The following is a 15,637-nucleotide window of genomic DNA, read 5'->3' as shown; positions in this document are numbered from 1 at the left end:
CAGAGAGGGATGAAGTCAATCTTTGTGATGGTGAAGTTGGAAGCTCAACTCAGGTTTAGTTTGGACAGTGTGGTTTCAGACACTGTGGCTCAGCCAGAGAGGAGGAGGAGAGAGGGGACAGGGAGGGAGGGGATCAGTGGATCGGTGATGGGGTTCATGGTGGAGAGTCACAGACTGTGGCTTTGGTGTTCTCCATGTTGATAGCTGGAGGACAGCACAGCCCAGAGTGAGGAGAGGCTTGGACAGGAGGGAGGGTGAGGTGGGGTTGGGTGGACACAGAGACCCTGTGTCCAGTGTGAGGGTCACTGGGTGGATGGGGGAGAAGAATCTCTGCCTCTCCCTCCCCTAACACACACAGGCACACATGGACATACACACAGATAGACACACACACAGGCATGCTGCTGAGTATTTGCAGCCTTTACCCCCTTTCTGTTGCACAATCTGCAGTGCAGTTGGACAGGGGTGGGGGGCCGGAACCAATCTCTGCGCCCGCGAATTCCCGGGAGCACCAGGCGGGACGGAACCGGAAATGCCCGGGGGATCTGACTTCGGGGTGGACAGTTTTCGGTTGACGGTTTCCATGGCGGCGGCGGCGGCGGGTGAGCGATTCCGGGATTGAGTGAGGGACCCTCCGTCCCCCGGGACCCCCAGGCGGGGCTCTCTGGCCGGGCCGTGTCCCCGGGGTGGGGACAGTGACTGAGGTGTTGGAGCCGGGCTCAGCGGGGAGGGAAAGCGCGCACCGGGGGGCAGCTGAAGGCCGGATGGAAGTCGCTGGGGCAGTTCATGCAGCGTGGGGGGTGGCAGGGTGGGTCAGCGCGGGGGGTGGCAGGGTGGGTTAGCGAGGGGGGTGGCAGGGTGGGGCAGCGCGGGGGGTGGCAGGGTGGGTTAGCGCGGGGGGTGGCAGGGTGGGTTAGCGCGGGGGGTGGCAGGGTGGGTTAGCGCTGGGGGTGGCAGGGTGGGGCAGCGCTGGGGGTGGCAGGGTGGGGCAGCGCTGGGGGTGGCAGGGTGGGGCAGCGCTGGGGGTGGCAGGGTGGGTTAGCGCGGGGGGTGGCAGGGTGGGGCAGCGCTGGGGGTGGCAGGGTGGGGCAGCGTGGGGGGTGGCAGGGTGGGTTAGCGCTGGGGGTGGCAGGGTGGGTTAGCGCTGGGATGGCAGGGTGGGTTAGCGCTGGGGGTGGCAGGGTGGGTTAGCGCTGGGGGTGGCAGGGTGGGGCAGCGCGGGGGGTGGCAGGGTGGGTTAGCGCGGGGGGTGGCAGGGTGGGGCAGCGCGGGGGGTGGCAGGGTGGGTTAGCGCTGGGGGTGGCAGGGTGGGTTAGCGCTGGGTGGGGCAGCGCGGGGGGTGGCAGGGTGGGGCAGCGCTGGGGGTGGCAGGGTGGGTTAGCGTGGGGGGTGGCAGGGTGGGTTAGCGCGGGGGGTGGCAGGGTGGGGCAGCGTGGGGGGTGGCAGGGTGGGTTAGCGCTGGGGGTGGCAGGGTGGGGCAGCGCGGGGGGTGGCAGGGTGGGTTAGCGCTGCTGCCTCACAGCGCCAGGGACCCCGGCTCGGGTCACTGTCTGTGTGGAGTTTGCACGTTCTCCTCGTGTCTGCGTGGGTTTCCTCCCACAGTCCAAAGGGTTGGGTGCATTGGCCATGCTAAATTCTCCCTCAGTGTACCCGAACAGGCGCCAGAGTGTGGCGACTAGGGGATTTTCACAGTCACTTCATTGCAGTGTTAATGTAAGCCTTACTTGTGACACTAATTAGTAAATAAGAATGGCCTCTTTCTGCACTATAGGGATTCTATGAATCATAGAATCCGACAGTGCAGAAAGAGGCCATTCGGCCCATCGAGTCTGCACCAACCACAATCCCACCCAGGCCCTATCCACATATCCCTACATATTTACCCACTAACCCCTCTAAACTATGCATCCCGGGACACTAAAGGGCAATTTAGAATGGCCAATCAACCTCGCCCGCACATCTTTGGACTGTGGGAGAAAACCGGAGCACCTAGAGGAAACCCACGCAGACACGAGGAGAATGTGCAAACTCCACAGTGACCCGAGCCGGGATTCAAACCCAGGTCCCTGGAGCTGTGAAGCAGCAGTGCTAACCACTGTGCTACCGTGCCGCCTGATTCTTGCTTAGATCATGGCTGATTATCATAAGGGCAGAGCAGCCTCAAAGGACTTCCTCCTGTTCCTGTATCTCCAGCTGAGTCTAGTCCAGCTTCTTTCATTAATTGGTGTGATTGTGTGTTAAACCCCTCAGTGCTGTGAAGATGCAGGCATCGATTGGCCACACCAGGCGGCCGTTACTCCAGCTGACACTGGCTTTGATTAAACCCGACGCTGTGGCTCACCCACTAATTTTGCAGGTAGGAGATTTCAGTTAACCACACTCATCCTGCGGGCATTAGTGGCTGCCTGAGTAGTTATTTTAGCAATTCCTGTGCCTTCCTAGCTGTTCGCGTGTAGATTGGCCCACACTTTAGTTAAAGGAGGAAAGAAAGGACTTGTATCTTACGTGACTTTGGGACATTCTGCTAAGGTACAATCCCCATCGCTTAAAAATCCACAATTAAACTGGTAATTGACATAAATGGCAAAAAATGAGCATTTTAACTTTGCCAATTATTGAATTATACTGAGCAGATAGACCTGTATTTACAGTTCACACCGTCATTAAGGTTTCCTGAATACAACAATTTGGCACGTCCACTACGACTCTCTCCAATATAAAACATCCTTTCCTGATGCATCGCAGCTTGGTGTGGCTCCTGTTCTGACCAAGACCACAAGAAACTACAACGGGTTGTGGATGTAGCCCAGCCCATCACACAAACCAGTCTTCCATCCATTGACTCTGTCTACAGTTCCTGCTGCCTTGGGAAAAACAGCCAGCATAATCAAGGACCCCACGCACCCTGGACATACTCTCTTCCACCTTCCTCAGTCAGGAAAAAGATAGAAAACTCTGAGGTCAAGTGCCGACCAATTCAACATCAGCCTTTTGAATGGACCTACCTTATATTATCTCTCTTTACGCCCTAGCTATGATGGTAACATTACATTCTGCACTCTCTCCTTTCCTTCTCTATGAATGGTATGCTTTGTATAGCATGCAAGAGACAATACTTTTCACTGTATGCTAATACATACATCAATAATAAATCAAAGCAAAGGTAAATAAACAGTACCTTATTACAGTCCATTTCGTTCTTCACTCAAACCCTTCTCATCTTTGTGGTGTGGGGTTGGAGCCAGCACCAAACGCTGACTGCAGCAGCAGCAAAAACGTGACTGGAAAGATGAAATCCATGAGTCTGGGAGCCAAGATCGAGCTCCTGAGCAAGATTGATGAGCTGGCCAAGGTGAGCCATCGTGACCTGGTGCAGAATTTCGGGCTTCCCAAGTTTACCGCCTCCAAATGGTTAAAACAGTGAGACAGGCTGTACAATGAATGGTATCGGGACTCGAATCCTAACTGGAAAAGGAAGTGTAAGGGAAAGGATGGGGAGGTGGAGGAGGCACTTTTCCGCTGGTTCCAAAATGCAGACAGGAGAGATGCAATTGTCAGCCGCCATCTTCTAGCTCAAAAGACCAAGCTATTGGCTGCCACTCTGGGAAAACCTGATTTTAAACTCTTGGAGGGCTGGAGAGATGGAAATCCCGCTACAACATTGTTCTAACTTCCACAGGGGGCGAAGCACAACTCTGGTAGCGGTAGACGGAAGAGGTGTTATCCTGGTTACTGGAAAACTATGGGCCCCAGGACATTTTTAACTGTGATGAGACGGGTGTTTTTTTACAGATGTGTTGGATCCGACATGCTGGCCTCACAAGGGGAAGGTCCCTTTGGCGATAAAGCCAGGGAACAACTTTCTGTTACGGCCTGCTGCAATATGGATTGCAGTGAGAAATATGATCTGCTGGTGATTGGGAAGGCACAAACCCCTCGCTGCTTCAGGGGGTCCAACACCTGCCCGTCACTTACTGGGCAAGTAAGACCACCTGGATAACTGGGGACATTTTCTGTGAATGGGTGCAGCAATGGGATTGCAGGCTGATGAGGCATCGAGTTGTCTGGCGTTTGGATAATTTTTCCAGACTCCTGGAACATCCATCTTTTATTTTCCCCTGTCAACACTAGCTATCTGACCCAGCCCTTGGAGCAGGCCATCATCTACCACATAAAGCAACATTACATCACGGCAGTGAGGGAGAGGGTCCCTGAAGGACATTGGGCAGAGCTGACTGCAGTCCAGTGTGTCAAGAGAATATCTCTTTTAGATGCTGCCCGTTTGTTGAAAGACTCCTGAGATTCTGTCGATCAACAAACCATCCAACAATGTTTCAGGAAAGTGAATTTTCTAATGACTGAGGGTGAGATAACTGAGGAAGCAGAGGTTGTGGCAGCGCCTGACGGATTGTCAGGGGCAGAATTCTTTCATTTGTGTCACGTTGGGGACCAGGATGCTGCCTGCGAAATGGAGATTGATGATTTAGGAGAGGTAGTGGATGTAATGAGAGCCTAGAGGATGAGGATGGAGAGAAGGATCCGGATCATGAAGCGAGCCTGGGTTATGCCGGCAGATGTGTGCTCTGCAGTTCTCGCGTTGCTTCGTGCTATGGAGCAGCACCCAGATATAAAACCAGACTGGGCGACGCCTCAAAAGGTCGATGCTCTGGCCGCCACACTGTCTGAGGTAAACTGTTCAAACTCATTCAAATGCAGTTTTACGGACACCTGCAGCACTGACACACACACACACTGAGCAATTTTGATGCAGATTAATGTTTCATGACTTTTGACTCTTGCCTCTTCAGTTTTTAGCATCACAGAATCCATACTGTGCAGTAAGAGGCCATTCAGCCCATCGAGTCTGCACTGACTCTGCGAAAGAGCATTTTTACCCAATCCTCCCCTTTGCCTTATCCCCGTAACTACACACATTTACCATGGCTAATCCACCTTGCCGACGCATCTTTGGACTTTTTAATGAATGAACAGCAGAGGAGGAGGCTGTTTTGCTGATCCAACCTGTGACAGCCCAATTGAAGGAGCAATTTAATTAGACCCACTCCACTGGCTCTTTCAATTGCAGGTTTTTCCTTTTTTTCTGTATTTGACGTTGTGGTTTCAATAAAGCTAGTTGCGCCGCTCCAAAGTTTATTTTGTTTTATTTTACTGTGCTGTATACCAGCCTTACTGCAGTATTTTGTGGAATGCTGCAATCATGCTGACCTGTTATATCAACCATCACAACTGGCTAATCACTAACACCAGCAACATGCCGCCTGTCATTGGTGGAGATTCCTCTACCAGACTTCGAAATAATAGTGCCCTGGGATCCAGGCAGGTCCTTAATTCAATGTCTTATCTGAAGGGTAGTACCAGTACTCCCTCAGTTTGGCACTGCACAGCTTCAGTTCTCAGTAAACATATATTGACCTTGGAGGGGTGCACGTCCACCAGAATAAAAGGGCTGAATTCTGAGGATGGGTTGTGTTGACTGGGCTTCTATTCTCTCAAGTGTAAGTGACTAATGGGCAAACTGACAGCAATGCTTAAAATGATTCAGCGATAGCGGAAGAGTCAATTACTAGGAGGCATAGGTTTAAGGTGCGAGGGGCAAGGTTTAAAGGAGATGCATGAGGCAGATATTTTACACAGAGGGTGGTGGCGGGCTGGAACTCGCTGCCAGGGGAGGTAGTGGAAGCAGATACGATAGTGAGTTTTAAGGGGCGTCTGGACAAATACATGAATAGGATGGGAATGGAGGGATATGGTCCCCGGAAAGGTAGGGGGTTTTAGTTTAGTCGGGCAGCATGGTCGGTGCAGGGTTGGAGGGCCGAAGGGCCTGTTCCTGTGCTGTAATTTTCTTTGCTCTTTGTTCTCTTTGTTCTATAGTATTTCTGGGGAAAATCAAGGCTCAAATGGGCACAATGTCAGGAAACGTGCTTCCCCACAATGGTTGTGGAATTTTGGAGAACTCTTTCTCCAAGAGACTGTGGGTTAATTCGAGCTTACAGGATTCGGTTTGATTGATTTTTGTTAGGAAGGATGATGGAGCAAGGGCAGTTAAACAGAGTCGATGTGTTTGAATGGTGGAGCAAGTTGTGGGGTCAATAACCACCACCTGCTTGTCGGAATCTTAGTGAATTGACCGTTATTTGCAGCTTTGCTGTATTCCAAACAGCAGGGCTGCTGAGTGAGTTACTGTCATTTCTCAGCTTTGAACCACTCCCGTGGAGTCACGTGTAGGCCAGACCGGGTAAGGACAGCAGATTTCCTTCCCTAAAGGACATCAGTGAACCAGATGGGTTTTTCCAACAATTGACTATGTTTTCATGGTCATCATCAGGCTTTTAATTCCAGATTTTTTAAAAATTGAATTCAAGTTTGACCATCTGTTATGTTGGGATTCGAACCTGGGTCCCCAGCAGGTTACCCTGGGTCTCTGGATTACTATCCCAGTGTTCATACCACTTGATCACCGCCACATCCCTGTTGGGTGTGGACTGGGTGAACTGAGCTCAAGCCTCTTGTTCACCTGTTCCAGTGCTTCATGTTAAGGTTCACTCATGGGGAATAGTCAGGGTAGGGGAGCAGCCCCATGGCACGGTGACCACCCCCTGACAGTGATCGCTACCCCCTTCAACTGTAACCCCAGGGTGGCCCTGAGCGGCTGTAATCACTCACTGCTCTAATCCCTGGAGCTCTTTATCATCCTTCGCTGCCTCTTGGTTTCAGGCTATCCATCAGAAGATATTGGACAACAACTTCATCATCTTGATGCACAAGTATTTAAAATGGGGTCAGAAAGAATCTCAGAAGTTTTACACAGAGCATTCAGGTATGAGTTCGTTTTCCTGGGAATGTTGACGAGTCCATTCAACTGTTTCTTTGTTTTATTTATTCAAGTGATGAGGATGTTGTTGACAGGTCCACATTCCTTTGCCAAATTTGCCACAGTGAAGGTGTTGGTATTCCTATACACCTGCTACCCTTGGTGCTCTAACCTAGGGGACGTGGGGTTGGAAAATGCTGTCATAGAATTCGAGGATGGTTACAGCACAAACAGAGGCCATTCGGCTGTAGTATGTGTGCTGGATTTTGTAAAAAGCTTCTCTGCTGGTCCCTTTTTCGCTGTACCCCTGCAAAGGTTTTCTCTTCAGGTAATTTCCCAAATGCCTGGATCGAACCCACCTCCACCACACTCTCAGACAGTACATTCCAGCTCCTAACCACTTGCTGAGTGAATCTGTCTCCACCACACTCTCAGACAGTACATTCCAGATCCTAACCACTCGCTGTGTGACTCTGTCTCCACCACACTGTCAGACAGTGCATTCCAGACTCCAACCACTCATTGTAAATTTTCTCCCCATGTCACCAGTCACCTTAAATTTGTGTCCCCTTGTTCTTGATCCTTAGGGAAAAAATCGGACCTCTCAGGGACAAAAGTGGGGACTTATGCTTGGAGCCCAAAGAAGTAGGGGAGATCCTAAATGAATACTTTGCGTCGGTATTCACAAAGGAGAGGGATGTGTTGACTGGGAGTGTCTCGGAGGGGAGTGTTGAACCGTTGGAGAAAATCTCCATTACAAAGGAGGAAGTGTTAGGTTTGTTAGAGAATATAAAGACTGACAAATCCCCAGGGCCTGATGGAATCTATCCAAGGCTGCTCAGGGAGACGAGAGGTGAAATCGTTGGGCCTCTGACGCAAATCTTTGTCTCGTCACTGGACGCAGGTGAGGTCCCAGAGGATTGGAGGATAGCTAATGTGGTCCCGTTATTTAAGAAGGGTAGGAAGGATAACCCGGGTAATTATAGGCCGGTGAGCTTGACGTCCGTGGTGGGGAAGTTGTTGGAGAAGATTCTTAGAGATAGGATGTATGCGCATTTAGAAAGGAATAAACTCATTAACGATAGTCAGCATGGTTTTGTGAGAGGGAGGTCATGCCTCACTAACCTGGTGGTGTTTTTTGAAGAAGTGACCAGAATGGTTGACGAAGGAAGGGCCGTGGATGTTGTCTATATGGACTTTAGTAAAGCGTTTGACAAAGTCCCTCATGGTAGGCTAGTGAAAAAGGTTGGATCTCATGGGATAAAGGGGGAGGTGGCTAGATGGGTGGAGAACTGGCTTGGTCATAGAAGACAGAGGGTGGTAGTGGAAGGGTCTTTTTCCGGCTGGAGGCCTGTGACTAGTGGTGTTCCACAGGGCTCTGTATTGGGACCTCTGCTGTTTGTGATTTATATAAATGATCTGGAAGAAGGAGTAACTGGGGTGATCAGTAAGTTTGCGGACGACACAAAACTGGCAGGACTTGCAGATAGTGAGGAACATTGTCAGAGGCTACAGAAGGATATAGATAGGCTGGAAATTTGGGCAAAGAAATGGCAGATGGAGTTCAATCCTGATAAATGCGAAGTGATGCATTTTGGTGGGAATAATGTAGGGAGGAGCTACACGATAAATGGAAGAACCATAAAGGGTGTAGAGACGCAGAGGGACCTGGGTGTGCAAGTCCACAGATCTTTGAAGGTGACGTCACAGGTGGAGAAGGTGGTGAAGAAGGCATATGGCATGCTTGCCTTTATAGGACGGGGCATAGAGTATAAAAGTTGGGGTCTGATGTTGCAGATGTATAGAACGTTGGTTCGGCCGCATTTGGAATACTGCGTCCAGTTCTGGTCGCCACACTACCAGAAGGACGTGGAGGCTTTGGAGAGAGTACAGAGGAGGTTTACCAGGATGTTGCCTGGTATGGAGGGGCTTGGTTATGAGGAGAGATTGGGGAAACTGGGGTTGTTCTCCTTGGAAAGACGGAGGATGAGGGGAGACTTAATAGAGGTGTATAAAATTATGAAAGGCATAGATAGGGTGAACGGTGGGAAGCTTTTCCCCGGGTCGGTGGTGACGTTCACGAGGGGTCATAGGTTCAAGGTGAAGGGGGGGAGGTTTAACACAGATATCAGAAGGACATATTTTACACAGAGGGTCGTGGGGGCCTGAAATGTGTTGCCGGGCAAGGTGGTGGAGGCGGACACACTGGGAACATTTAAGACTTATCTAGACAGCTATATGAACGGAGTGGGAATGGAGGGATACAAAAGAGTGGTCTAGTTTGGACCAGGGAGCGGCGCGGGCTAATTGTTCTTTGTTTCTCGTTTCAAGGCTTCATTCTATGATCATCTTGCTGGTGCCAGTACAGAGCGAGACTGCGGATAGTTGGGAACCTGTCTCGGGGGCAGGGAATTCAGATGGTGTTCGTAAAGCAGAAGTGGAAATGAATAGGGTTGGGAAGCATTTTCTGATCAAGGCCAGTGTGATCTCCTGGACTCGTTTCGTTCGCCTCAGGGGGTCGGAGAGGAATTTCCCAGATTTTTTTTCCCCATATTGGCCCTGGGGTTTTCACTCTGGGTTTTCGCCTCTCCCTGGAGATCACATGGTCTGGAATGGGGGGGTGGGGGTGAGTTAATAGGTTGTGATGAACAAAGCATCGTAGCTGTGAGGGACAGCTCGGTGGATAGGATATTAGGATGTAGATAGGCTGGAAAATTGGGCGGGGATCCTGGATTCAGGATTCAATCCTGGACCGGGGAGCGGCGCGGGCTTGGAGGGCCGAAGGGCCTGTTTCTGTGCTGTATTGTTCTTTGTTCTTTGTTCTATGTGGGAACAGTTTCTATCTTCAGACCCCTCATTATTTTGAATATCTTTAACAAACCACATCTCCACTTTCTCTGAAGCGAACAGCCCCCAGCTTTGTCAACCTCACCTCATCGCTGAACCATTCCTCATCCCTGGAACCATTCTAACCATTCACAACCTTCCTATAGTTGGTGTCCCAAAATGGACACACTAATCCAGTTGAGGATGGACAAGTGGTTGATAAAGGTTCATCGTACCTTCCTTGCTTCTGTACTCTCCATTTTTACAAAGTCCAGGTTCTCCTCTGCTTTTATTAACCACTTTCTCAATTTCTTGCACACTGCATCTTCCCACCTTCAATGCTTTGTGCACATACGCTCCTCGGTCTCTCTGCTCCTGCACTCACTTTAGAATTGTATTCTTTATATCGCCTCTTCATTCTTCCTACCAAAATGTATCACGTTTCTCTGCAATAAGTTTCACCTGCCCAATGTCCACACGTTCCACCAGCTTCCCTGTCTTCTTGAAGTTCATTACTATCCTCTTCACAGTTCACAATGCTTTCAAATCTAGTGTCCTCTGTAAATTTTGAAGTTGTGCCCTGTCTACCCAAGCCTAGTCATTAATCTCAATCAAGAGACACAGTGGTCCCAATACAGACTCCTGGGAAACTCCCCTACATACCACCTTCCAGTCTGAAAAAAAACATTCACTGCTGCTTCCTGTTGGTCAACAACTTTATATCCACACTGCCATTTATTCCACTTCACTGACTGCTATATGGCACATTATCAAACACCTTTTGGAAGTTCTTGCACACTGCATCAACTGTGATACTCTCATCAACTCTGTTATCTCATCAAGAAATTCAGTCAAGCTGGTGGAACACAATTTTCTCATAACAGATCCATGCTGGCTTTCCTTAATGAATTTGCATCGTCCAAGCGACTCTTCATTTTATCGTGATTATTGTTTCTAAAGGTTTACCACCGTCGCTGACTGGCCTGTAGTTTCTGGCTACTCAACACTTGTTGATTGAACAGTTTTTTAATAGTCTTTTTTGTATGTTTCTAGGTAGATTCTTCTATCAGCGAGTGGTGGAGTTTATGAGCAGGTAGGTTTTACAGACACTACAAACCACAGTCTCACTTTCTGATGGGGGTGTTACCGAGATTGTCATTGTCTGGATGTTGGCAGAGTTGTCTTGACTTTAACCTTGCTGCTTCTCTTCTGTTTGGCAGTGGACCCATGAGAGCATACATCCTGGCTCACGAAGATGCGATCTTGCGTTGGCGCCACCTGATGGGCCCCACTAGGGTGTTCCGAGCACGCTACTCCTCTCCAGAATCAATCCGCGGCAACTACGGACTGACAGACACCAGGAATACTACACATGGCTCAGGTGAGGATCCCTGGACACAGGCCCTCTTTGAACAGGGCTTAAGAGAACTGCCACTGGAGCGGGTGATAACGTTCCTCCTCTATCTCTGAACCCAGTCTCTCTCTCAAAAGCAGTGTTTATCTTCAACCTTTACTTGCCCTTATATGCCCTTCATTAGTGGCAGTAGCACGGTTTATTCTGAGTGGTAGCAAGGTTAGTAGAAAGCAGAACGGCAGGGCTGCCCCACCTTTGCTCTATGAGGACTTGCTGTGTGGGAAGTGTTGTCAGTTGCAGCAGCTTGAGCTCCAGGTTCAGAACCTGAGCAGCAGCTGCTGCCACTGCCGTGTAGCCATGAGGTTCAGCACTTTGTGCACTGCACGTTAACAGATGTGGTCAGTCCTCAGGCTAGGAGTATGCCAGGAGAGAGGGAATGGGTGACCACCAGACAATCAAAACAAAACCAGGCAGATGGTGTGGGATTCCCCGGAGTCCATCTCACTCTCCAATCAGTATATGGTTCTGAAGTCTGATGGTTCATTTAGGAGGTGTAGCCAGGGCCAAGTCCATGGCAGTGTGGGTGGCTCAGCTGTACAAACAGGTGAAGGCAGCTGGAGGGCAATAGTGATTGATAATTTAACAGGGATGTACGCTGACTCCTTGATGTCAGCGAGTGGCTGCCGAGCACTCTCGGGGGGGGGGGGGGGGGGGGGGGGAGGGAAGAGGGAGAGAGATAGAGAGAGAGAGAGTGAGAGAGACAGGGAGGGAGAGAATGTGCTGTCAGCAGTCCTGGTCCACACAACCAGCGACATAGGTAGGAGGAGGGATGTGGTGATGCAGTCAGAATTTAGGGAGCTACAGGAAATTAGCATGCAAGATCACAAAAGTAATAATCTCCAGATAACTCCCAGTGCCAGGTGCAATTGTGTATCGAAATACAGGTACAGCAAGTAATCAGGAAAACTAATAGACTAGATGAGTATACAGCTTGTAGGAAGGGACTAAAGAAGGAAATTAGGAGAGCCAGAAGGGGTCACGAGAAGGCCTTGGCAGGTAGGATTAAGGAGAACCCCAAGGTGTTCTATAAATATGTGAAAAGTAAAAGGATGAGACGTGAAGGAATAGGGCCTATAAAAGGTGAAGGCGGGATAGTCTGTACGGAACCAGTAGAAATGGAAGAGGTGCTTAATGAGTATTTTGCCTGTTTTCACAGAGGAGAAAGGGCCTGGGTGGATGTACTGCGGGCTTGTGGTGGACTGAAAAGATTGAGTATGTGGACTTTAAGAAAGAGGTTGTGCTAGAATCTTTGAATGGCATCAAGATAGATAAGTCGCCAGGTCCGGATGGGATGCACCCCAGGTTACTGTGGGAGGCGAGGGAAGAGAATGCAGAGCCTCTGACAATGACCTTTGCGTCGTTGATGGAGACGGGAGAGGTATTAGAGGATTGCGGATGTGGTTCCTATTTTCAAGAAGGGGAATAGGGATAGCCCAGGAAATTACCGACCGGTGAGTCTAACCTCAATGGTTGGTAAGCTGATGGAGAAGATCCTGAGGGACAGGATTTATGAGCATTTAGAGAGGTTTAGTATGCTCAAGAATACTCAGCACGGCTTTGTCAAAGGCAGATCGTGCCTTACGAGCCTGGTGGAGTTCTTCGAGAATGTGACTAAACACATTGACGAAGGGAAAGCGGTAGATGTGGTTTATATAGATTTTAGCAAGGTGTTCGATAAGGCCCCCCATGCAAGGCTTCTAGAAAAAGTGAGAGGGCATGGGATCCAAGGTGCTGCTGCCCTGTGGATCCAGAACTGGCTTGCCCAAAAGAGGCAGAGTGTTTATAGATAGGTCTTTTTCTAAATGGAGGTCAGTCACCAGTGGTGTGCCCCAGGGATCTGTTCTGGGACCCTTGCTGTTTGTCATTTGCATAAATGACCTGGATGAGGAAGTGGAGGGATGGGTTGGTAAGTTTGCCGATGACACGAAGGTTGGTGGGGTTGTGGATAGTCTGGAGGGATGTCAGAAGTTACAGAGGGACATAGATAGGATGCAAGACTGGGCGGAGAAGTGGCAGATGGACTTCAACCCAGATAAATGCGTAGTGGTCCATTTTGGCAGGTCAAATGGGATGAAGGCGTACAATATAAAGGGAAAGACTCTTAGTACTGTAGAGGATCAGAAGGACCTTGGGATCCGGGTCCATAAGACTCTAAAATCGGCCCCTCAGGTGGAGGAGGTGGTTAAGAAGGCATAAGGTGTGCTGGCCTTTATCAATCGAGGGATTGAGTTTAGGAGTCCGGGGATAATGATGCAGCTATATAAGACACTCGTCAGACCCCACTTGGAGTACTGTGCTCAATTGTGGTCGCCTCACTATAGGAAGGATGTGGAAATGATTGAAAGGGTGCAGAGGAGATTTACAAGGATGTTGCCTGGATTGAGTGGCATGCCTTATGAGGATAGGCTGAGGGAGCTCGGTCTTTTCTCCCTGGAGGGACGTAGGATGAGAGGAGACCTAATAGAGGTATATAAGATGTTGAGAGGCATAGATCGGGTGGACTCTCAGAGGCTTTTTCCCAGGGTGGAAATGGCTGCTACGAGAGGACACAGGTTTAAGGTGCTGGGGGGTAGGTACAGGGGAAATGTTAGGGTGAACTTTTTCACACAGAGGGTGGTGGGCGAGTGGAATCGGCTGCCGTCAGTGGTGGTGGAGGCAAACTCAATAGGGAATTTTAAGAGACTCCTGGATGAGTACATGGAACTTAATAGGATGGAGGGTTATAGGTAGGCCTAGAAGGTAGGGATATGTTCGGCACAACTTGTGGGGCCGAGGGGCCTGTTTGTGCTGTAGTTTTTCTATGTTTCTATGTTATCGATTATTGTGAGGGGAATTGAATACAAAAGTAGGGAGATTATGCTTCAGGTATATCGGACATTAGTGAGACCACATAGGCCGGTTAGCTTAACTTCTGCAGCAGGGAAAATGCTTGAATCTACCATCAAGGAAGAAATAGCGAGACATCTGGATATAAATTGTCTCATTGGTAAGATGCAGCATGGGTTCATGACGGGCAGGTCATGTTTGACTAATTTGGTGAAATTTTTTGAGAACATTACGTGCGCGATGGACAATGGGGAATCTGTGGATGTGGTGTATCTGGATTTCCAGAAGGCATTTGACAAGGTGCCACACCAAAGGTTCTGCATAAGATAAAGGTGCACAGTGTTACGGGTAATGTATTAGCATGGATAGAGCATTGGCTAACTAACAGAAAGCAAAGAGTGGGGGTAAATGGGTGTCTTTCTGGTTGGCGATCAGTGGCTAGTGGTGTGCTTCAGGGATCAGTGTTGGGACCGCAATTGTTTACGATTTACAGAGATGATTTGGAGTTGGGGACCAAGCGTAATGTGTCAAAATTCGCAGATGACACTAAGATGGGTGGAAGAGCAAAGTGTGCAGAGGACGCTGAAAGTCTGCAAAGGGATATAGACAATCTAAGTGAGTGGGTGAGGGTCTGGCAGATGGAGTACAATGTTGGTAAATGTGAGGTCATCCATTTTGTTCGGAATAACAGCAAAATGAACTATTATTTAAATGGTAAAAAATTGCAGCATGCTGCTGTGCAGAGGGACCTGGGTGTCCTTGTGCATGAATCACGAAAAGTTGGTTTGCGGGTACAGCAGGTAATTAAGAAGGCAATTAGAATTTTGTCCTTCATTGCTAGAGGGCTGGAGTTTAAAAACAGGTTATGTTGCAGCTGTATAGGGTGCTGGTGAGGTCATACCAGTAGTACTGCGTACAGATTTGGTCTCACTTGAGAAAGGATATGCTGGCAGTGGAGGGTGTACAGAGGAGATTCACTAGGTTGATTCCGGAGTTGAGAGGGTTGGCTTATGAGGAGACACTGAGTAGACTGGGGCTATACTCATTGGAATTCAGAAGAATGAGGGGAGATCTTACAAAAACATAAAAGATTATGAAGGGAATAGATAAGATAGAAGCAGGGAGGTTGTTTCCACTGGCGGGTGAAACTAGGGCTGGGGGCATTGCCTCAAAATAAGGGGAAGCAGATTTAGGACTGAGTTGAGGAGGAAACTCTTCATCCAAAGGGTTGTGAATCTGTGGAATTCCCTGCCCAGTGAAGCAGTTGAGGCTCCCTCACTGAATGTTTTTAAAGCAAGGATAGATAAATTTTTGAATAGTAAAGTAATTAAGGGTTATGGTGAGCGGGCGGGTAAGTGGAGCTGAGTCCACAAAAAGATCAGCCATGATTTTATTGAATGGCGGAGCAGGCTCGAGTGGCCAGATGGCCTACTCCTGCTCCTAGTTCTTATGTTCACATCTGGAGTACCGTGTTCAGTATTGGTCTTATTTAAGGAAAGATGTAAATATAATAGAAACAGATCGCAGTAGGTTTACTGGATTCATACCAGGAACGGGCAGGTTGTCTTATAAGGAAAGGTTTGAGAGGTTAGGTTTGTATCCACTAGAACAAAGAACAATACAGCACAGGAACAGGCCCTTCGGCCCTCCAAGCCCGCGCCACTCCCTGGTCCAAACTAGACCATTCTTTTGTATCCCTCCATTCCCACTCCGTTCATATGGCTGTCTGGGAGAGTTTA

The 15,637-nt window shown here is 49.2% G+C and overlaps 1 protein-coding gene across 4 annotated transcripts in view; it reads left to right on the top strand.

The window, feature by feature from the left end:
• nme6 (NME/NM23 nucleoside diphosphate kinase 6) overlaps positions 1–15,637 on the top strand; it is a 32,057-nt gene that overhangs the window by 11,327 nt on the left and 5,093 nt on the right. The window contains exons 1-5 of one of the 4 annotated variants that reach the window (XM_078229363.1): positions 535–602; positions 2,251–2,356; positions 6,736–6,838; positions 10,712–10,751; positions 10,879–11,039. In XM_078229363.1, coding sequence (XP_078085489.1) covers positions 2,261–2,356; positions 6,736–6,838; positions 10,712–10,751; positions 10,879–11,039 — 400 coding nt within the window. In that variant the 5' untranslated portion in view covers positions 535–602; positions 2,251–2,260. Of the gene's footprint in view, positions 1–534; positions 705–2,250; positions 2,357–6,735; positions 6,839–10,711; positions 10,752–10,878; positions 11,040–15,637 lie in introns of those variants that run through there. The other 3 variants (XM_078229362.1, XM_078229365.1, XM_078229364.1) reach the window with 3 other exon arrangements.

Source organism: Mustelus asterias, chromosome 15 (genome assembly GCF_964213995.1).
Source record: "Mustelus asterias chromosome 15, sMusAst1.hap1.1, whole genome shotgun sequence".
Lineage (NCBI taxonomy): Eukaryota > Metazoa > Chordata > Chondrichthyes > Carcharhiniformes > Triakidae > Mustelus > Mustelus asterias.
This window is presented reverse-complemented; position numbering and strand designations above follow the sequence as displayed.